Source organism: Homarus americanus, unplaced genomic scaffold, assembly GCF_018991925.1.
Source record: "Homarus americanus isolate GMGI-L3 unplaced genomic scaffold, GMGI_Hamer_2.0 scaffold11628, whole genome shotgun sequence".
Lineage (NCBI taxonomy): Eukaryota > Metazoa > Arthropoda > Malacostraca > Decapoda > Nephropidae > Homarus > Homarus americanus.
Window position 1 is genome coordinate 212,448 of NW_024754732.1, and position 18,694 is coordinate 231,141.

General features: G+C 36.6%; 1 protein-coding gene across 13 annotated transcripts in view; it reads right to left on the reverse strand.

Annotated features, from left to right (window-relative positions):
• The window catches only part of LOC121856064 (sodium/hydrogen exchanger 7-like), a 29,022-nt gene extending 12,370 nt beyond the window's left edge, over window positions 1-16,652 (reverse strand). For 6 of the 13 annotated variants that reach the window (XR_006086883.1, XR_006086882.1, XR_006086884.1 and 3 more), the window contains exons 1-13: window positions 16,398-16,652; window positions 14,252-14,386; window positions 13,750-13,838; window positions 13,279-13,356; window positions 12,659-12,735; window positions 12,032-12,232; window positions 11,588-11,826; window positions 10,999-11,313; window positions 10,036-10,189; window positions 8,168-8,225; window positions 6,136-6,162; window positions 1,912-2,124; window positions 1,498-1,587 (exon numbers count right to left, since the gene is read on the reverse strand). Coding sequence is in view for 5 of the 13 variants with exons in the window: in XM_042351350.1 (XP_042207284.1) it covers window positions 1,498-1,587; window positions 1,912-2,124; window positions 6,136-6,162; window positions 8,168-8,225; window positions 10,036-10,189; window positions 10,999-11,313; window positions 11,588-11,826; window positions 12,032-12,232; window positions 12,659-12,735; window positions 13,279-13,356; window positions 13,750-13,838; window positions 14,252-14,386; window positions 16,398-16,644 (1,923 nt within the window). In the remaining 8 variants the exon portion in view is untranslated. Of the gene's footprint in view, window positions 1-1,497; window positions 1,654-1,911; window positions 2,125-6,135; window positions 6,163-8,167; window positions 8,226-10,035; window positions 10,190-10,998; window positions 11,314-11,587; window positions 11,827-12,031; window positions 12,233-12,658; window positions 12,736-13,278; window positions 13,357-13,749; window positions 13,839-14,251; window positions 14,387-16,397 lie in introns of all 13 variants that reach the window. The other 7 variants (XR_006086879.1, XR_006086878.1, XR_006086880.1 and 4 more) reach the window with 2 other exon arrangements.
• Between the last annotated feature and the right edge of the window lie 2,042 nt (window positions 16,653-18,694).

Consider the following 18,694-nt stretch of genomic DNA (forward strand, 5'->3'; position numbering starts at 1 on the left):
TGAGGCCCCCTTCAGAGCTGAATAAAATCGTCTGGTGTTGGCCAAATATCAAAACTGGTCTTATATAAGTTCAACGATTAAGTTGTGTCCCTCTTACCCTCAAATTTTAACACTACAAGAGAAGACTGATTAAAGGTAAAGGGAAGACATTAAGACATTACGTGACAGTCATATACCAAGAAACTACAAGTTTCCTGGTACACTGGTCGGTAGAAAGAGTAATCAACTAATCATTAACGAGTAAATCTCTTGAATTAAAAATAATATTCATAATCACAAACATTATTTTTCTATAAGTTACACATCCAAATTTTCCCCCACATTAAAAAAAAGTTGAATGACATAGATAAGTCAACTGTGGGCATTTACTTTACCAACCATCTCCAATCCTTCCCAAGCTGAACACCCAACTGCAATGTCTGAACACCTCCAGGAAAGTTGTGTCTGGTTAGCAGGAGAGGGAAACATCTGCTGCCTGCATTCACTAACAAATAAACTGGTTTGAAAATAACATGGATTGGTTGTGTAAGTAAATAAATATCTGTTATAGACTAAACAAGTAGGAATGTGTATGTGTGTGTGATAAACTGCATCAGTATATACATTCTTAATACACTTTGTGACATAAATCAAAAGGAGGTTAAATCCTAACAAAATAAGGTCAGGGGCTCCGAGGTACAGGTTCTCTTTTTATGGGTAACAATAACTAATGACTATATCAGTTCAGAATGACAGGTAAGGTTTTCTATGTACATCCAGGGGTACAAGCCATCTCTACGTGCACCTGAAAACCAGTACTGTATAATAATTCTAGTTGTTTTTATAGTTCAGTAAGTTGTTTCTCAATTTTTTGATAAGGAATCATCTTACAGTTTTTCTAAGTCTGTAGGATCAGCTTCTATGCCTTTTGTGAGCCAACAGGGGATCAAATTCTGCTTCTTTTGAGCCAAAAGGGGATCAAACTACACAATATAAGCTAGACACAAGAGGATCACCTTCTACTGTACATTTAGTCTGCTAACAGGGGATTAAATTCTCTCTAGTAGCCCAAATGAAGCTCACTATCCAGTCACTTCTGAGCTAACACGGAGGAGACAACAGAGGTCACGAGTGTGCAAGAAACTTTATTATACATCTGGTGTGGTAAGAGAAGCTGTGGTATATGCAGGTGTTATCCAATCATGACTGTTAGATAGCATTAGTGATGCCTAGCACAGTAGTACCTCAAGTGCTCTTATTAAATAAAATGGACTGTACGACAGTTTACGGTGCCTTCAAAATTTTGAGGAAAATTTAATTAAAAATTAAAATGTGAGAAAAAGCAAAATTGAAACATAAAAAATTCAACTTGACAATGAATATGAAATGGCATTGCCCTTTTGTATCAATAAGAAGCACAGGAAGGTCATTAATGAGCTGCAATATGGAAATACTGTGATGGAAAAAATGCAATTAATAGTCAACAGCAGCAATCACAAGGTCGAGCATGGGACTCACCTTGCCAGTTGAGTCTATGGAGGTGCGCACTCCCCCGGAACCGAGTAGGGTGTCGTCTAGGGGCAGGTCGTCATTGAGGGGATCCCGATCCTGGTGGGCAGCAGAGTTATGTTCATCATTACTGACGGACTGACAGCCTTTCCACCATAACATACCCTATTTTTTAAGTGGTTTTAGGTACAGTACATACACATTTAAATATCAATTTGTTGTAGTTTGCCAAGGTTTAGAAATGAGAAAAATTCCTTAAACATTTATTTTCTAGCATGTGGAAGCACTAATTACACAGGCAGGAGGATCAACACCAACACACACAACTAAATATTGCAATTGGGATAAAAATGGTAACTTACTATCCACAGTGACAGTATCAACCACAAACAGTATAACTCAAACAGTCCATGACATCGTTACCTGCGTGAGCTGTTCCGTCGTGGTGAGAATTCTGGCTAGAGGAGCACAACACAGGGGCGTGGTGTCCAGCAGTGTGGGGCGGCTGTTCGTCAGGAGGGGCTTCATGAACTTCACGTCAAACCGCGACCAAATGCGGAAGAGCCAAGCCTTCTCGATCTTGTGGGAACTAATAGAATCCACAGCGCTCTCACCTCCCTCCTCTGCCCCTGGACCCTGTAAAGACCAGTATTTAAAGGGGAGCCACCAACACTGAAACACTTTGAGGGGTAATTCCTGGTACATGTGATATTATTTAGTAAATAACCAAGTACTATATGGATCATAACTCTAACAGAACAGAAATATTAATAAAAACTACTCATTATATGTTTCCTATAATTTGATTAAGATACACCCTGTATGTCCACAACTGACCCTACAAAATTTGAATAATCTTTTGTACCTCATAATATTTCACTAGCAGGATTTCCTACTTTTTGAATCACAGTTATTGAAAATATATCTGAGTGCTGTAGATCCAGCACACTTTGACACCAACACCATACCATACATACATGCATACACATCTCCCAGATACCCAGCTCATCAGCTTGTCAATCGAGTAGTACCTTTCCTGATCATCCTACCAAGATTAATTTACTAATTCCGTATCATATAAAAAACAAACACTCATGATTGAAGATCTATATAATAAGAAATCTACCAATTTTTATCTCTCGCAACCATCTTAAACTACTACGTCTATCTCTCACATTTTTTATCGTTCTATTACCACTTTGCATTACTTTCCCTACTCACCGTTGTCTCCTCTTCCGAGTCTGGCTGGCACAATTTACAGTAGGTTCTCCTTACTCACGCTGTACAGGAGATGCTCATTCCTTGTATCAAATTTATACAATACTTGATCTACATTCTTGAAGTTTAAATACCCTTAAGAACACAGAGAATGACACAGTGCTGCCTATATTACCCCTCAACTCTACCTTTAAATATTCTACACCCTTACAATCAAAATTTCTACCTTACTAAAATAAAGAGTAATATAAAACTATTAAATACTGTACATGTTATTCTCCAGCATCAAATCCTACTGAGAAAGATGGAGGCCCCCAAATGACATTAAAATGGTGACAAGACTTTATTATACAGTACAGTGCGAGAACTTCAAGGTGTTACTTTCGACTTGGAGGGGAGAACTCTTGATAACCATTTTTATTTAGGGAGGATATCACCATAAAGATAACATCCACCTGTGAACATGGGGGAACTTTATAAAACATTCAATAACTCAAGTCAGTGAACAAATGGTACAGTCAAGCTACTAAAGTCCGTCTGTCTCTCCCCCCCGAACCATGAAACCCCAAGATTCAGACTAGAGAATCTGAAGCATTTATGGATGGAATAATGCATCAGTCTACTGCTTTTGGTTCATGATTCTGAAACTCAGGGTTCATGGTTCAAGGGAAGAGGTGAATGGATTTTAGTAGTCGACTGTATTTGGGTAAAACTTGGGGAAGACCTTTTTGAACAAGTAACATGCATACATACGAGCTCTGTCCAAAGTAATCAGAATGGAACCATACCAATCCTCCACAAACACTAATTACTCAAAGATATGTGGAATTCCAATGAAAACTGATGGACGAGTTGACCTTATAATCTTCTGATAACAAACACACCGATCACTATACATTTTTCCCTGCAGTTGGGTTGGTTAGGTTAGGTTAGGTGTACTTAAACCAAGCTTCGTACTATTAAATACAAATCACGAGGATAAAAGTCAGCACTTCTACAGTTTAACCACAAGTAATTCCAATTATTTCTAGGCTCATACATTTATTCTACTGTAATTATCATCCCTATACTCAACAACTCTTCATTGATGTGTTAATAATCTAGTCATAATCATATACAAAATAAACATAAATTACCCGGTTCTTTAAATGATATCCCAGTTAGGCGAGTTAATTATCGTTGGATCTACAATACTGTACTTCAAGATTATTATATAAACTACACAATTTATCTACTGATCATACATACATTTTTCTTCTGTTTTAAAGTAGTTATATACATTTTTTTTGTTTTAAAGCAGTTATATACATTTTTTCTCTTTAAAAGCAGTTACATCAATTATTTTCTCTTTTTAAAGCAGTTTTATAATTTTGTTTTTTTCTTTTAAAGCAGTTATATACATTACTGTATTTCTCTTTTAAAGCAGTTATATAATTTTTTATCTTTTAAAGCAGTTATATAATTTTTTTTCTCTTTTAAAGCAGTTACATACATATTTTCTCTTTTAAAGCAGTTATATAATTGTTTTTCTATTTTAAAGCAGTTACTGTACATACAGTTTTTCTCTTTTAAAGCAGTTACATACATTTTTTTTAAAGCAGTTACATACATTTTTTCTCTTTTAAAGCAGTTAGATCATTCACTTTCAATGCTGCATCTGATGTATCAATTTTTGTATATGCAATTTATCTAGATCAATAAACAAAAGTTGATAGAGTTAGATTAAGCAAGTTGTTAAAGGCAAAAGCTCAGCATTGGTTGAAGTCAAGAAATTAGGTCTCAACACAGTGAAACTTCCATATAACGTACTTCTCTATGTAATCCGTTAGATGGGGGTTTCACATCTAATAGGCCCTTGATATAATGGACTTTCATCCCTATACATTTCATTAGATGGAAGTTATACACCTAATGGACCCTCGATATAACGGACTTTTCTCTCAATACAGTCCGTTAAATAGAGGTTTCACTGTAGCATCCATAACTAAAGCCACCAATGGAGTCATTTACTATGGTCCATCAACTGTGGTTCAAAGTACAACTAAAGTACACAATAAGGCACAAAACACCCTACTTTAATTACTGTACAGAGACCTTGTGACCCAGAGACAAATAATGATCAAGAGGAGGAGAAAAATGCATGATAGTAATAAGTCAATAATAGAAGAATGCCAATGAATGTCGTCGAAATGTAAATACAATAATAATAAACTGTGTGTGTGTGTGTGTGTGTGTGTGTGTGTGTGTGTGTGTGTGTGAGGGTTAATCCCAGACCACATAGTTAAGAAGTGTTGGCTGTTAAAATTTGTGTCCACACCTTAACCGTGGTCATGACTGCGTGAGATACAGTATATTCCTTGACTTCAACAATAAGCCAGAGTTTCCCCATGATATTACACTATATAAAGTCACATACACACACTACTAGCATACTATGTCACCTTCCAAATACTTCCAATTTAATTACAGAGTTAAAAACATTAAAATCAAATAGTATACAGTACAAATAGTAATAAATAGCAATAAATAGTAAAATAATACCAATGTTTAGTATTATTTTCTCCAGTCCATCACCACTATCACATAAACATCTACAAACTTTGGTACATACAGTAGTTTGTTCCGACGGACTTATACAGGTTTACTAATTATCCCTACGTACTATAACGGATTATATGAGAGAGTCCATTATATATGAAACCCCCATTTAACGAACTATGAGAGAGAGGGTAGTCCATTAGATCAAAGTCCGTTATATGGAGGTTTCACTGTACTGAAGGCAAAAAAGGTTAAACAATGGATATCAAACTTGAAGACTCGGGAAGACACGAGAAGAAACGAACACCATGTATGTACTAGTAGTCACCAATGAGTACATCTAATGAGAGGCTCCAAAAGTAAGCATAATCCTCTTTAAAAAAAAAATTAAAAATGTCTACATCTGGCATGCTTATTTTCCTCAGGTTTATTCCAGAAAAATTCTAACCACCAATTTACTCCACACGTGGCACCTATGACAGGAAAAATATGCTGCTATAAGAAAATCATCTGATAGTCTTGATACTGTATACCTAAGTCATAGGATTATATATTCAGAAAAAGTCACACATCTGTAGGTACTTCTGAAGACCCACACAAAATAAAATTGACAACTAATTGATGATGATATGATCTTTGGTGAAAAAGCACATGCTACTCTCCCACCCTTCACATTAGTGACATTCCTCCTCAGCATTTTATGAGTTCAAATTTTTAAATATAATGAAAGAAGAAAAGTAATAGACAAAAAGCACATGGTAACAGAGAAGCGATACACAGGAAGTAAACATCGGAGTGTGAATCAACGAAGAACAACTAAAAAAAAGCTGGATTCTTCTATTGTCTACGACCCACACCCCATGCAAAGGAGAAAACCAAAAGTTTACGTACCCTGGACTCATCAATGCTTTTGTAATCCTGAAACACCAAAACAGAAGGAAGTTTTGATGGTCTTAATAAAAAAATAATATCATGTAACAACAAAAATGATATACAAGCTGCAAAAATGATGAGTAATTGAGCCATAATGAAAGGTACTAAGCAAGCTGCACAGTAACTAAAGGTTATATACCCACCCACACTTGCTCTTTACTTCACTCAGGCTGTCATGGTGTGATCTCATTACACATCCATAACAGACCCACATTCCTAAGACCACAGTAAGTACGTTACTATTACTGTACGTGTAACACAGAATGCGCCACGTGTGGAGATTTTGAATATTTTATTTGAAATATAGTCATTTTATAGCTTGTCTCAACAGCTGTCACAAAAGTAACCTGAAAAGTTTTATCCTAATCTAATATTCTTACATTTTGTCATGATCAGTACAAGATATGAGAAAAAATTGCATGCCAATAAAGGCTGACCTTCCTATTTCGTCTCCTTCCCCCCCACCCAACCCAACACCTAGACTCAAAATAACCAAATATAAAGACTCTTCTATGAGCTATTGGGAGTTGATTTTACTGACCAAACACATACAGCTTAATAGAAGGAGTGAGGTCTGACAGTGGTAACCAAACTATTGTCAGTGATCCTAAACATTATCACCCTTGATCACTAGTCTAGTCATCCATCCAATGAAACAGTTACCTTTTACCTGCACTTGGAAACTCCACTAATAGTTGACGTAAACCCCAGTCAAAGTTCCGAAACTAATTAAGGGCCATAACCGGTAAATACTAAAATAAAGATGTCATATTCTGATTACCAAACTGAGTTTAGATGTTTATGATGTAAAAGGTGTATTCTAAAAATTTCAAAATCCAAGAAGGATGAAATTATACAAATGTCCTAAGATATAAAGATTAAAGCAATCCTTGATGCCTGCCTTTTCTCTATGGGGTGGGGGAGGAAGGGGAGGCTGCATGATCATAAATACAGCATAAGTAAAAAGAAGGATGCTTACCTTTACCAGGAGGAAGTAGGAGTGTTGAAAAAGACTAAGAAATAAGTGCAAAAGAGAAAGCCATAAGAAAAAAAGGAGAGTGAAATATAGAAAAACAGCAGTCTTTTTGTGGAGGGGTGACCTGAGGGTGAGGGATGCTTGTGCTTCACCGACACCTGGCAGTTAATGGTGTAAACAACGCTAATACTACGTGTATCCTGAAGACCACTGTATATGTTTTCACTCTTGAACAGAAGGGAGTCATTATTTGGACTGTGTGATGATAAAGTCTCCAAGCTAAACTATTTTAACCTAACCCATCTCACTTGTCTTTCTGGCCTGTGATGCTAAGCTGATCATAGGTGAGACACTCGATGAACCCTGAAGTCTTCTCAATGTCACAACGTCTCCTGTTCCCACCAGACTTATGATACTAAACCTTTCACTTACATCAATGTTAAATAGGTAAAGATATACATTCATCTTGTGACCTCAGTATAAACACTAACTTACAGGGATCACCACAGAAAATAATGCATGCATGGGGGCACAGTATCCATTAACCTGTGGTATTGTGTCAATGAATCTCAAGACAGCAAAAAATTAGAAAAAACAATTCAAGTACTGTACTTAAGTGTACTATGTATAATATGTATTTAGCAATATACATAAATAAATTGGGTGTAAAGTAGAATATATTAATTGCTATCATTAATAAATCTGCAAAAATGGCAAAATAATGCATAAAATTTTGCACCAGTTACCAATCTGGAAGTGCAGTGAGTGAAAATTCTACCGTGGTATTAAAGATTCAAACATGATAAAACCCCCAGATAGACACATACACTTGAGTCACTTGTGGTAATCCCTCATCCTGTTGCTTCCTCTTAACTAACAATAAGAATAAAAAAAATATATATAAATGAAAAAATAAATAATAATAATAATACTTGGGTGGGGCTTCTCTAGAAACTACACAGATGCACTAAAAAAAAAGAAAGGTGTTTGACATGCAGATCATTTATGACTTACATTTCTGATGGGCTGGAACTGATTCAGGTGATGGGTCTCGTCATCCTCCACATCAACACTAGTACAGAGGAACAAGAGAGTCAAGTCATTATCGATACGAACATACAGTATGTCCATTATCTTCATTCCTCTCCTAATAGTGTCTGGGATGGGCTACTCACAGAAGCACTAACCCCTTCCCTATGGGGATGCCACTTTTAATAGCACCAGATGATTTTATTTAGCAGAGAGGGAACCCCATACACAAGGGGGTTCAAGAAAGAGAGGAAGACAGTAGATAAAATGGTACTATAACTGAATATAAAGCAGAGAGCTAACACAACCATTTAGTCACCCCAGACACAACCGCTTCACGTCTTCAATTGTAACGAGCATTACGGAGTGAAAATCCCAATCGCCCATACTGTCCCGTAATAATTCATCGACAGTTTATCGTTGTCAGGTATGCATTATGTACAGTCAACTACAAAAGTCCGTTCACCTCTCCTCCTGAACCACGAACCCTGAGATTCAGACTCGTGAGCCCGAAGCAGCAGACTGATACATTATTCTGTCCATAAATGCTTTGGATACATGAGTCTGAATCTCTGAGTTCCTGGTTCAGGGCGGAGAGGCAAATAGACTTTAGTAGTTGACTGTGCTGAATTAATACAGCCTCTGTAGTGATAAGTGCTGCATAAATTCCTCCCATAAAGCATATGCAACAAATTCTTAGTTATAATTATCAGCAACTCTTAAGCAAGTCTTGATAGAAGCCGGTACAGTAACTAGTGATGACCACCATCTGTTAATCAATGGATATGATTCATCTCTCAATCTCTATTTCTTTGTGCATAACAATTACCCATAAATTTCTGTAGGTATAACAGAAATCAAAAGTCATAACAACTACTCTGCCTGTTATTGAACTTCTGTATATTCCCACCAGCAACAGCTTTATGCCACACCAACACAATCACTAAACAATATTGATGTAATACCCTGTACAGTGTAACCTCCATATAACGGACTTGTCTCTCCATATACAGTAATCCGTGAGATGGGGGGGGAGGAGGTTTCACATCTAACGTACTCTCGATTAATAGACTTTCATCTCTTTATAGATATACAGTAGTTTGTTAGATAGAGGTTCCACTGTACTGACTTTAAATAATTATACAGCTCACTTAATAAGCACTCATATCGAAGAAGCATCAAGAGTTCCTTTAGCTCCTAAATGTCAACGACATCAACAGCTAATTCATCTTTATCCTTCAGTGAGAACACATACTGTCTAAGCTTTATGTGGCTGCTAGCTAATCCATCTTTATCCTTCAGTGAGAACACATACTGTCTAAGCTTTATGTGGCTGCTAGCTAAACCATCTTTATCCTTCAGTGGGAACACATACTGTCTAAGCTTTATGTGATTGCTAATTTCAAACATGAGCTGCAGAAAAAAATAAGAGATTCAATTACACACTTCATTAATTCAATTCTCAAAGGAAATAGCTGATATGAGGTGCTTCTCCAGGGGTGAAATACCCCCAAAAAATTTAATACTGTAGTAATTATGGCTAACCAATGAATCACTGCTAAGAAGGAAAGCCAACACACATCATCACCATTTTACAAGCAGCTGCTTTCCGTAATGGTGTAGATTGGCCGTGATTACCTCAAGGGAATCTCCCCGCGCTACGCAGTCTCTTGCAACCTCTCATGAGGTAAAAAGTATGACTTGATCTGTGACCCAGAGACAACACCCAGAAGTTAGACACAGCAATTAAATTATGATGATAATAAAAGTAGTAGTAATAGTAATAGTAATAATAATAATAATAATAATAATAATAATAATAATAATAATACAGTACAGCAAACTATACTTACGGTATCCCCAGCCAAGACAAGACCTGTGTGGTAAATCCGCCACACAAGATGACGGTGACTATGACAATGAGAGAGGTAGTAGTCAAGATAGACTTGCGTGCATCACTACTGGTGTTGCGGATGGCCAGAGCAAAGGCAATAGCTCCTCTCAGACCTGCAAGAAGTAATTAATGTAAGTTGATGGCATGAATTAAGATCAAGACAGTTTATGTAAAGACAGCCAAGTGGAGTAACAGTTACTTAGAGATATATTCGTTGTCTTCCTTCCCTCAATGTTAATACTGTTTCCCGATTCAAATTTCAATTCCCAGCACCAATTAGTTTCCACATTCAATCTAAACACACATACGGGTGTAGTAATAACAATAGCACTGTCTGGATAGTGTACAGTACAGTATACCAAGTTCTTCCTGCACATTCACTTATTAGGGTGGAAAATACTCAAAACAAAAATTCTCTCCTAATCTAACACAGCATTTAAGTGTAGGGCCCTAATCTTAACTAGCAAGGGGTGGGTGGGGAGGGGGGGAATTGGTACCTAATTTGGTTATTCTCTTATATATAATTAAGATGGGTTGGTACCTAATTTGGTTATTCTCTTATATATAGTTAAGATTGATTCTATCTATCCACCTCACCCAATTTTTTCATTAGTATAAAGCTTCTTTTTGAGACTGTTCAGATTATCAGGTTCTCTAAGCAGCTTCAACAGCATTACATCTATACTATACAGTGAAACATCCATATAATGAACGGTTCTCTTTCAATATACTGTACAGTAATCCATTAGATTGCGGATGGTTTCACATCTAACGGATCCTCGATATATCGGATATTGGTCTCTATATAATTTGTTAGATAGGAGGTTACAATTCTAACACCCTTGATATATCGGAATTTCCTCTCCATTTAGTCCATTAAATAGAGGTTTCACTATACGACCAAACAACAACAACAATGCACCTGAGAAGAAAAGCATATTCATGAACTTGATGGGAATCTTAGGGTAGCGTCCGATATTGAGCAAGCAGGAGAGCGGGTAAATGTTGAGGAACCTCCCGACTATAATAGCCACGAAGGCGATGCAGATAAATCCAGGATCCCATTTGTGGTGGTCGAAGGTAAACATGGAGACGCCAATGTAGGAGAAGATGAAGTTCTCCGACAGGAAGTTGAGGAGTTCGAAGAGTGTCTTGGTGGCTACACGGCTCTCCACTGATAAGTTGTTGTAGGTGTAGTGCGCCTGACATATCCCACAGAATAGCACGGCAACAATTCCTGAGAAAAGGTAAAGGGGAATTTTATTGTCCCCCATAAGAGAGAGAGAGAGACACGGTGTTTTTCCCCTAGTATTTACACTTAAAAAAATTACTTGGATTTCAACATACCCAATAATACTAAACACTTTCACAATACTCCTGGAATCAAGCCAAAACTGAGTCTGTCACAAAAGCAGAGACCATCAATATTATATCTCCTGAAACTTTTGGTCTAAATATGAAAAATAAAATAAAATCTGACAGACACTCACATTCCCCAGGACACTTCTTACCTGTTAAATTTGCGCCCTCAGCCATAAGAAAGGTCGAGTAGGACATGAGCACAAAGAGAGCCGTCTCAAGGAGTGGGAAGTCCTTGAGTCGAGTGAACTTTGTGAGTATGGCCGTGAGGCAGCCCATCAGTGAGCCAATCAGGAAGGACATGCTGAAGATCCACAGGAAGTTGAATATGGCCAGGAAGAAGGCAGACGTCTCGAAATCGCCGGTGTCACTCCCGTAGCTCTCTATGGCGCTGTTTACAATGACAATATTCAATTAATACCAATATAAGTACTCCTGAACATGTTGGGATTAAGGATATGTTGTCTGCGGTGTGATATCTGTATACAGTAATTACTTGTCCAAATGACATCTCAAATATTTTAATTACCTTTCTAATACTAATATCCACTGTGTATGGTATTTGTAGAGTACTTTTATAAATGTAATATTCTAACCTGGACAACACAATGGCCACAGCATCATTTAAGACGCTCTCTCCAAACACGAGAGCATACAGGTTGACATCCACATGAAGATCCGAGAAGATGGCTAAAACAGTGACTGGATCCGTGGCTGATATAAGGGCACCAAACAGCAGGCAGTCGATGAAGGTGATGGTGGAACCGAAGAGCCAGAGGAACCCATACACCAACCCTCTGTAAATACAAACGTCATCACCATTTATCACAGTATTCACTTTATTCCCCAGAACAAACTATAAATTTATCAGTACAAAGGAGGAAGTGATCAGAATTACTGTACACTATGTTATAATCACAAAGCAATGTTATCAAGTGACAGGAATACACCATGTGGAGGCCTTGATTAGAAATTTATGAGAGTAAACTTTCCTTTGTCATCATATATATAAATATCCAGCCCAGTTCCCCATGAATCAGAGGTTAAGTTCCAAATGATAACCCTTCCAAAATAATGTACGTTAAACTTGCTACATACACTGTATAACATGAGAATATACAAACTTGTGTCGGTAAGGAGTCTAAACACGTACTGAATATATAAGAGTGACAATATACGGCGGGGATAAATTAAAGATAAACAAAATTCAGCAGACAACTAACCCAACGACAAATGTAGATATAGTTGTGCCGATGAAGGCGAACGTGAAGATGGCACCGAGGTTCTTGAAGAAATGTTTCTGAAAATAAATCCCAAAGTCAACAACTGAACACGTTTCAGTTAACCATATCTTAATATCAGGTATTATACCAAGCTGCTGTACTATTTCTATCAATGCACTGCAGATGTCTTCATTTGCACCATCTCCCAATCTCTATTCTTGCCTTAACACTTTCACAAAAAGCTCCACACTAAAACAACTTTACTTCATCATATCAATGCACTCGCTAACTGATTCACCCAACACTGCTGCTTCCTAAATGTCTGTCACTCCTCAACTATAATGCACCTTTCAACTCATCATTAGTCTTCTATCCCTCTTACCATCCATCTCCCTCTTACACAACCTCTTTATCAATCATTCTCTCCCTCTTATGCAGCCTCTATAGTAATCCTTCTATATCCATTATCTCTGCACCACCTAAGCAAATCACGAGCAAAACAGAGGACACCTATATAACATTATTTGACATCACAATATGAACTACTTGCAATTTCTGGACATAGTCTTGCTGAAGAACCTTTAATGCTAACTAAGAGAGGATTCTATACTATACTGTACCCTCTTAAGGCTGTAGCCGGCACTGAAGATGATCGGTGGCAGGAGAATGTTGAAGAAGATCTCTGGGTCAAAGGTTGCCTTGAAAAAAGATTGGAAATAAATTAAATGAACAGTGTTACCAAACAACACAGGTAGGTGATAACAGCTGAGCAAAATCTCCCATACTGAGGGTTCCATCAACACTAACTACAGTATTGTATACATACTTAATTAATGTATTTTAAGTAAATTTCTAATACTACAGTAATAATATACAGTGGTAATTAATTAAGTTCTATACTAAATTAATGATGATAATACTAACACAACCATGTAATACAGTATCTAAGAACTACTCCATGTCTTTTATGCCTTTTGAAGAATATTAATTACCTGTACGTATTGAGTAAATGTACACAACATAACTTACAAGCATTGTTATAGCATAGAATTAATTACCAAAATACATACCAACGAACACACCTATCTTACCTTTTGAACAATTTCATTCTCGAGTGTTTCTGCAATTTCACCTTTAAAAGAATAGACGTAGGTTCTGCCTGAGGTGGCATTGTTGATTTCTGAAACAAGAAACAAAATGATGAACTTGGCTTTGTATTTATTTATGTTTTTATTTTTTTATAAATTCCTCTAGTACTGTGAGTCACAGTGAGACCTCCATATAACGGACTTCTCTCTACATGTGATCGATTAGATGAGGATTTCACATCTAATGGACCTTCAATATAACAGACTTTCATCTCTGTTTAGTTCATTAGATGAAGGTTTCACATCTAATCGACCCTCAATATAATGGACTTAGCTCTCCATAAAGTCCAGTAAATAGAGGTTTCACTGTGCTGGGGTATCTTTACTAATATTCATACAGTACAGGGGTGTATATATATAAGATTCCTATAAGAGAAGTGTTCTTGCATATACAAAACCAATAATTTATAATACTTTATCATAATACTGTAGCCACACAACTTACCATGAGAATATCTGAACCACAATGAGTCAGGTGGAACGCTCTCAATGTATGATTGTCCCTTTTCTGCGACCACTTTTATGTGAGTCACGGAAGTGTTGTCTTTACTATACCTCAAGATGGCTCCCACTATCAAACCTGGAAACAACGATAATAATCAGTGATCACATTATACATATATACAAGTCCCGTGGCCATCAATAAACAACAGTACAGATTCAGGAGTAATAATTGTTGGATGCTGGACGACTCAAACCCAAGCAAATCGTACCCAATTTACGAGACAGTTAGTGTGTGTGTGTGGACAAAATTGATTTTAATATATAAATAGCATGAATATTGGGCGACACATAATCAAGTCGTCACATTACTCATACTGGTCATGTTTCCGTGTGGTCGTGACTTTTTAAACAAATCTATCCAGAGTATCATTAACATACAATAACACAACTAATGCATATGTGTTAGCCAATATTCTCACTCTTCGTTCTTTTATATCCTTATTACGACTGTATTTTCTTCTTGACGTTGACATGTCAGAAGAAGAAATTCCTGACGATGTCACGATGTCAGCCACTCAGTAGTACAAGTTCGTTATACCAGGAGAAGTACCAGAGAGGCGCCCTGAATTATATACTGTACACTAACTGATTTGTTTACAAAAAGCTGCGGCTGGAAAATCAATCTGTCTTATGCGTGTCTATATTTTGTTGAATTATGACCTTTTTAAACATTTACAGAGCCCAGTTTAAAAATTGAAACTGCCAAATCTATTAGCCTGAAATCTGAAAATTGCAATACAGTTATTCTAAACCACATAGTGTGAAATATGTACTTGTAGTGTAATGTTTGTGTGACGGAATAACATAACTTATTTAATGAGATGCAACAATTTTAAAGCCTGCATTACATTTCCCTATTTCACTTCACTTTCCTACATAATCTTTTTTTTGGTAATCATAGATAAAGCTAAAATGCATGGTATATATACTAATAGGTATGGATTATCTCTTCATTGGGTGTAAGCAATCTTGGGTATGACGTATCTCGTGAGTTGGGTACGAGTTGTCATTGGTACGAGTTGTCATTATTGGGTATGATTTATGTTGGGTACGAGATGACCCTAACCCATAATTGTTCACCTGCATACTGATCACTACAATGATTCTAATCACATTTACTACCAATATAAAATATACTTAAGTATTAACAAGTCATCAACAGTAACCTAAATTAACTCCCAGTTCATCCAGGGAGGTAAGGGGAAGGCCCAAGAGCCCACAAAGACAGGTATATGGTGTGGCTCCTGGTGATGAGTTATGGTATCCTTAAGCTTCCAATTAATTCTTAGATCAAAATGGCTGCCTACAATCCCCTTGGTCTACCTCCCTCTCCTAACCTGGTCCTACAGGATACCACATCATGCCGTGGTATACTGCCGTCAGTACTGATCAGGACCTCACCTACAGTACATGCAAGCCCACCATCACAAAGGTCCTCATTTCTCACAGCAATTATAATAAAAAGTAATTCTAATTGGTTTATCAGTTAGTTAAAAACTACTTGTAAACTTAGAAAAAATAATTATTATATACATCAGTTTTCAATAACAGATTTGTGATACGAAACAGTTCAGTGATAGTTTTGAATCTACCAGAGCAACAAAAGTAATGGTTCATTGGGGGAAAAAATCAATCTTATTAGTACAAAAATTGTCCTACACATTTTTTTCAAGAAATGACATCACGGCTTTACTTCCTGCTGACGTTGTCAAGACACACACTCACTCGACTTAAGAAGAAACAAAATTTCACCTAAATATTATCATCCCCAACTTTTCTGTCTACAAGACGTAGGTAGGTAGAACTTGGCAACAATCATCTTAAATTTACTTGATCCTCTTTGCCACTTTATTCAGCTCAGAATATTATTTTTGATCTCGACATGAAACCTGTTTAATGTCTTCACCAATTCGCCGTCAGTGTGTGCATCAAGCTGAAACATTCCGACTGGTAGAGGCGTGTCGGCAGGAATTCCCCTACACCGGTAACAAAACTGTAAAAACTGAAATATAGGTAAAAACGTTTATAATAATCAATAGAATACACGACATAATTATCATTCACAGTTAATTACACTTAATTCTTACCATAAATAACAGCGAGACCAGTTTCGTGTAGGTATCTTGCCCGATGGTATTTGAACATCCATATTGTCACCACAGTTAAAATCAACAAAACCGTATATAATAGAATGTTTAAACTATCAAGTCGGTGGGTTATCAAATACTTTTCATCTAATTCGATGTCTGTACCAGTTGAGGGTTTAGCTGTCACATAATGAAGTAAAGAAACGATAGAAATTACCAGAAACCCAGACCTCCGACCACCTGCCATGGTGAATGTTTACAACTGGTATCGGAATAAATAAATCCTGGGGAACTGAACCTCGAACAAGTGAGCATCACAGTCCATATAAACTATTTCTATTACTATTATCAAACCTTATTCATTTATTTCGCTGTAATACTTCAATTAAATATATAATAATAAAAAAATGCAAAAAATATAGTGAGAGAAACTAGATAACGATAATATTAAGTTTATTTTATATTTGAATCTATTCCTATTATACAAACTAAAAGGATCGAATAGCTTATTACCAATGTATCAATAGACGGCACAAGGCTCGTCATAGTCATGGGACGGAAGCTTCTTGCTGATAAGGCCGCCTCTAAATGTTAAATACATACCAAAATCATGACTGTCACCCCATTTATGTGTTAAAAATCTGACAACCTGGGTCTAACTTAACCTATCTACTCTATTATGGTTCAGATTAGGTTTGGTTTGATTTTTCTTGAGAATTAAATGATTTTGTTTTATTGGAAGAGTTTTTAACATTAGACATTTGCGCATGTAACCCGCATATATGTTGAGTAATAATAACCAATAACTCGCCTTATGTAGCTGCTTATATTATCATTGTGGGCGTTAAACTATCATCATATGTATTCACCTGGCCATCAGTATACGCAGTTTCTTCTCTAGTATTCACAGATGCGTAATTTGTAATAAATAGTTGTACTGCCAAGTATAGTTTTCAATTACAAACTTATATACAATAATAACCATGACGAGGTGTTGTTGTTGATGCTATAATTATTGCTGATGCTTTAACAACTAAGGTCTTTGAGCGTATATTTATGGTCTAAGTACACAATAGTCACAAACAATTAAATATTAAGTGATTTTGAAGTATCAGACACGCAGTTATACAGTATAATAATCACTGTTGTCTATTTCAGCATAATTATTTACACAATAAATTACGTTTTTGTTCCTTATTTTGTACATACTTTGTGTGTAATTCAGAAATAAATAAGAAACAAGTGAATGTAATAATGACGAGTGATTGAGGTAAAGAAGGAAAGAGGTGTCTTAGGCATCCAACACACATGACGTAGAGTAGATTACGATAAGTTAATGTCTAGATTATTAGTTTTATTTCCCTGTGAATAAGGTGATTTAGTCAAACTTGCTGCGGCAATAAGTAATAGATTAAATACAAGAAATTATAAACATCAAAATACCGTTTAGTCCTCGATAATGACATTTGCCTATGTTTGCTTCACCTGATGGTTGACGATCTGAACATGTGGAGGACATTATCAGATGTTACCCGACCACAGATGTTTATCACTACACCTGAGTAACCTGACACCTTTATGTTATATCAGCTCGAGCCCCAGTGATAATACCAAACGCCCCAAGCAGCAAGGAAATCACACACATTCAGTACATACCACGTAATGTAACTTATTGTTAATGAAACCTAACTTAACCCTAATACAGTATAGCCAAACTAATCCAGTAACATCGGGTTTGGGGATGGGGGGGCGTCAGCGAGGTCCGGTATCCGAGAGTAGGGAAGCTTTACAAGTTATCCAGACACCACCACTGCTTCTCAATATTTCGTGCGTTAAATATTTCCATGGTAACGTGAGATTTAAGCATCTAATGGTTTATTTAAGCTATGACACGAATATTGTGGACAATATAATGATGAAATTACACCGAGACTGTAAGTGGTAACCAGACATACTGATTCTCACATCCCTTGAACGTAAATTTTCATCGAACAAATATATGTGAATAGAAGCCCAGGAAATATGATATTTTAGTATCCGACGGACATGGTATCATCTTCAATCCTATATGTTCATTTTTTTTCTCCCCTCGGCCGCGTCAGTAAGCTCTGTGAACGCCTGGGTTGATGGTTTCTATTTGATGGTACAAGTATTGTTCGTAAGTGCACCAGGACCTTGGGATTACACTTATTTCTTTAATATCTGAATAGAAGGAAATTGCGACAGATAAACTAATGGCTTAATAACTACTTCCGCTCATAATAATAATTTATTCTTATTTTATCTATAAAATCATT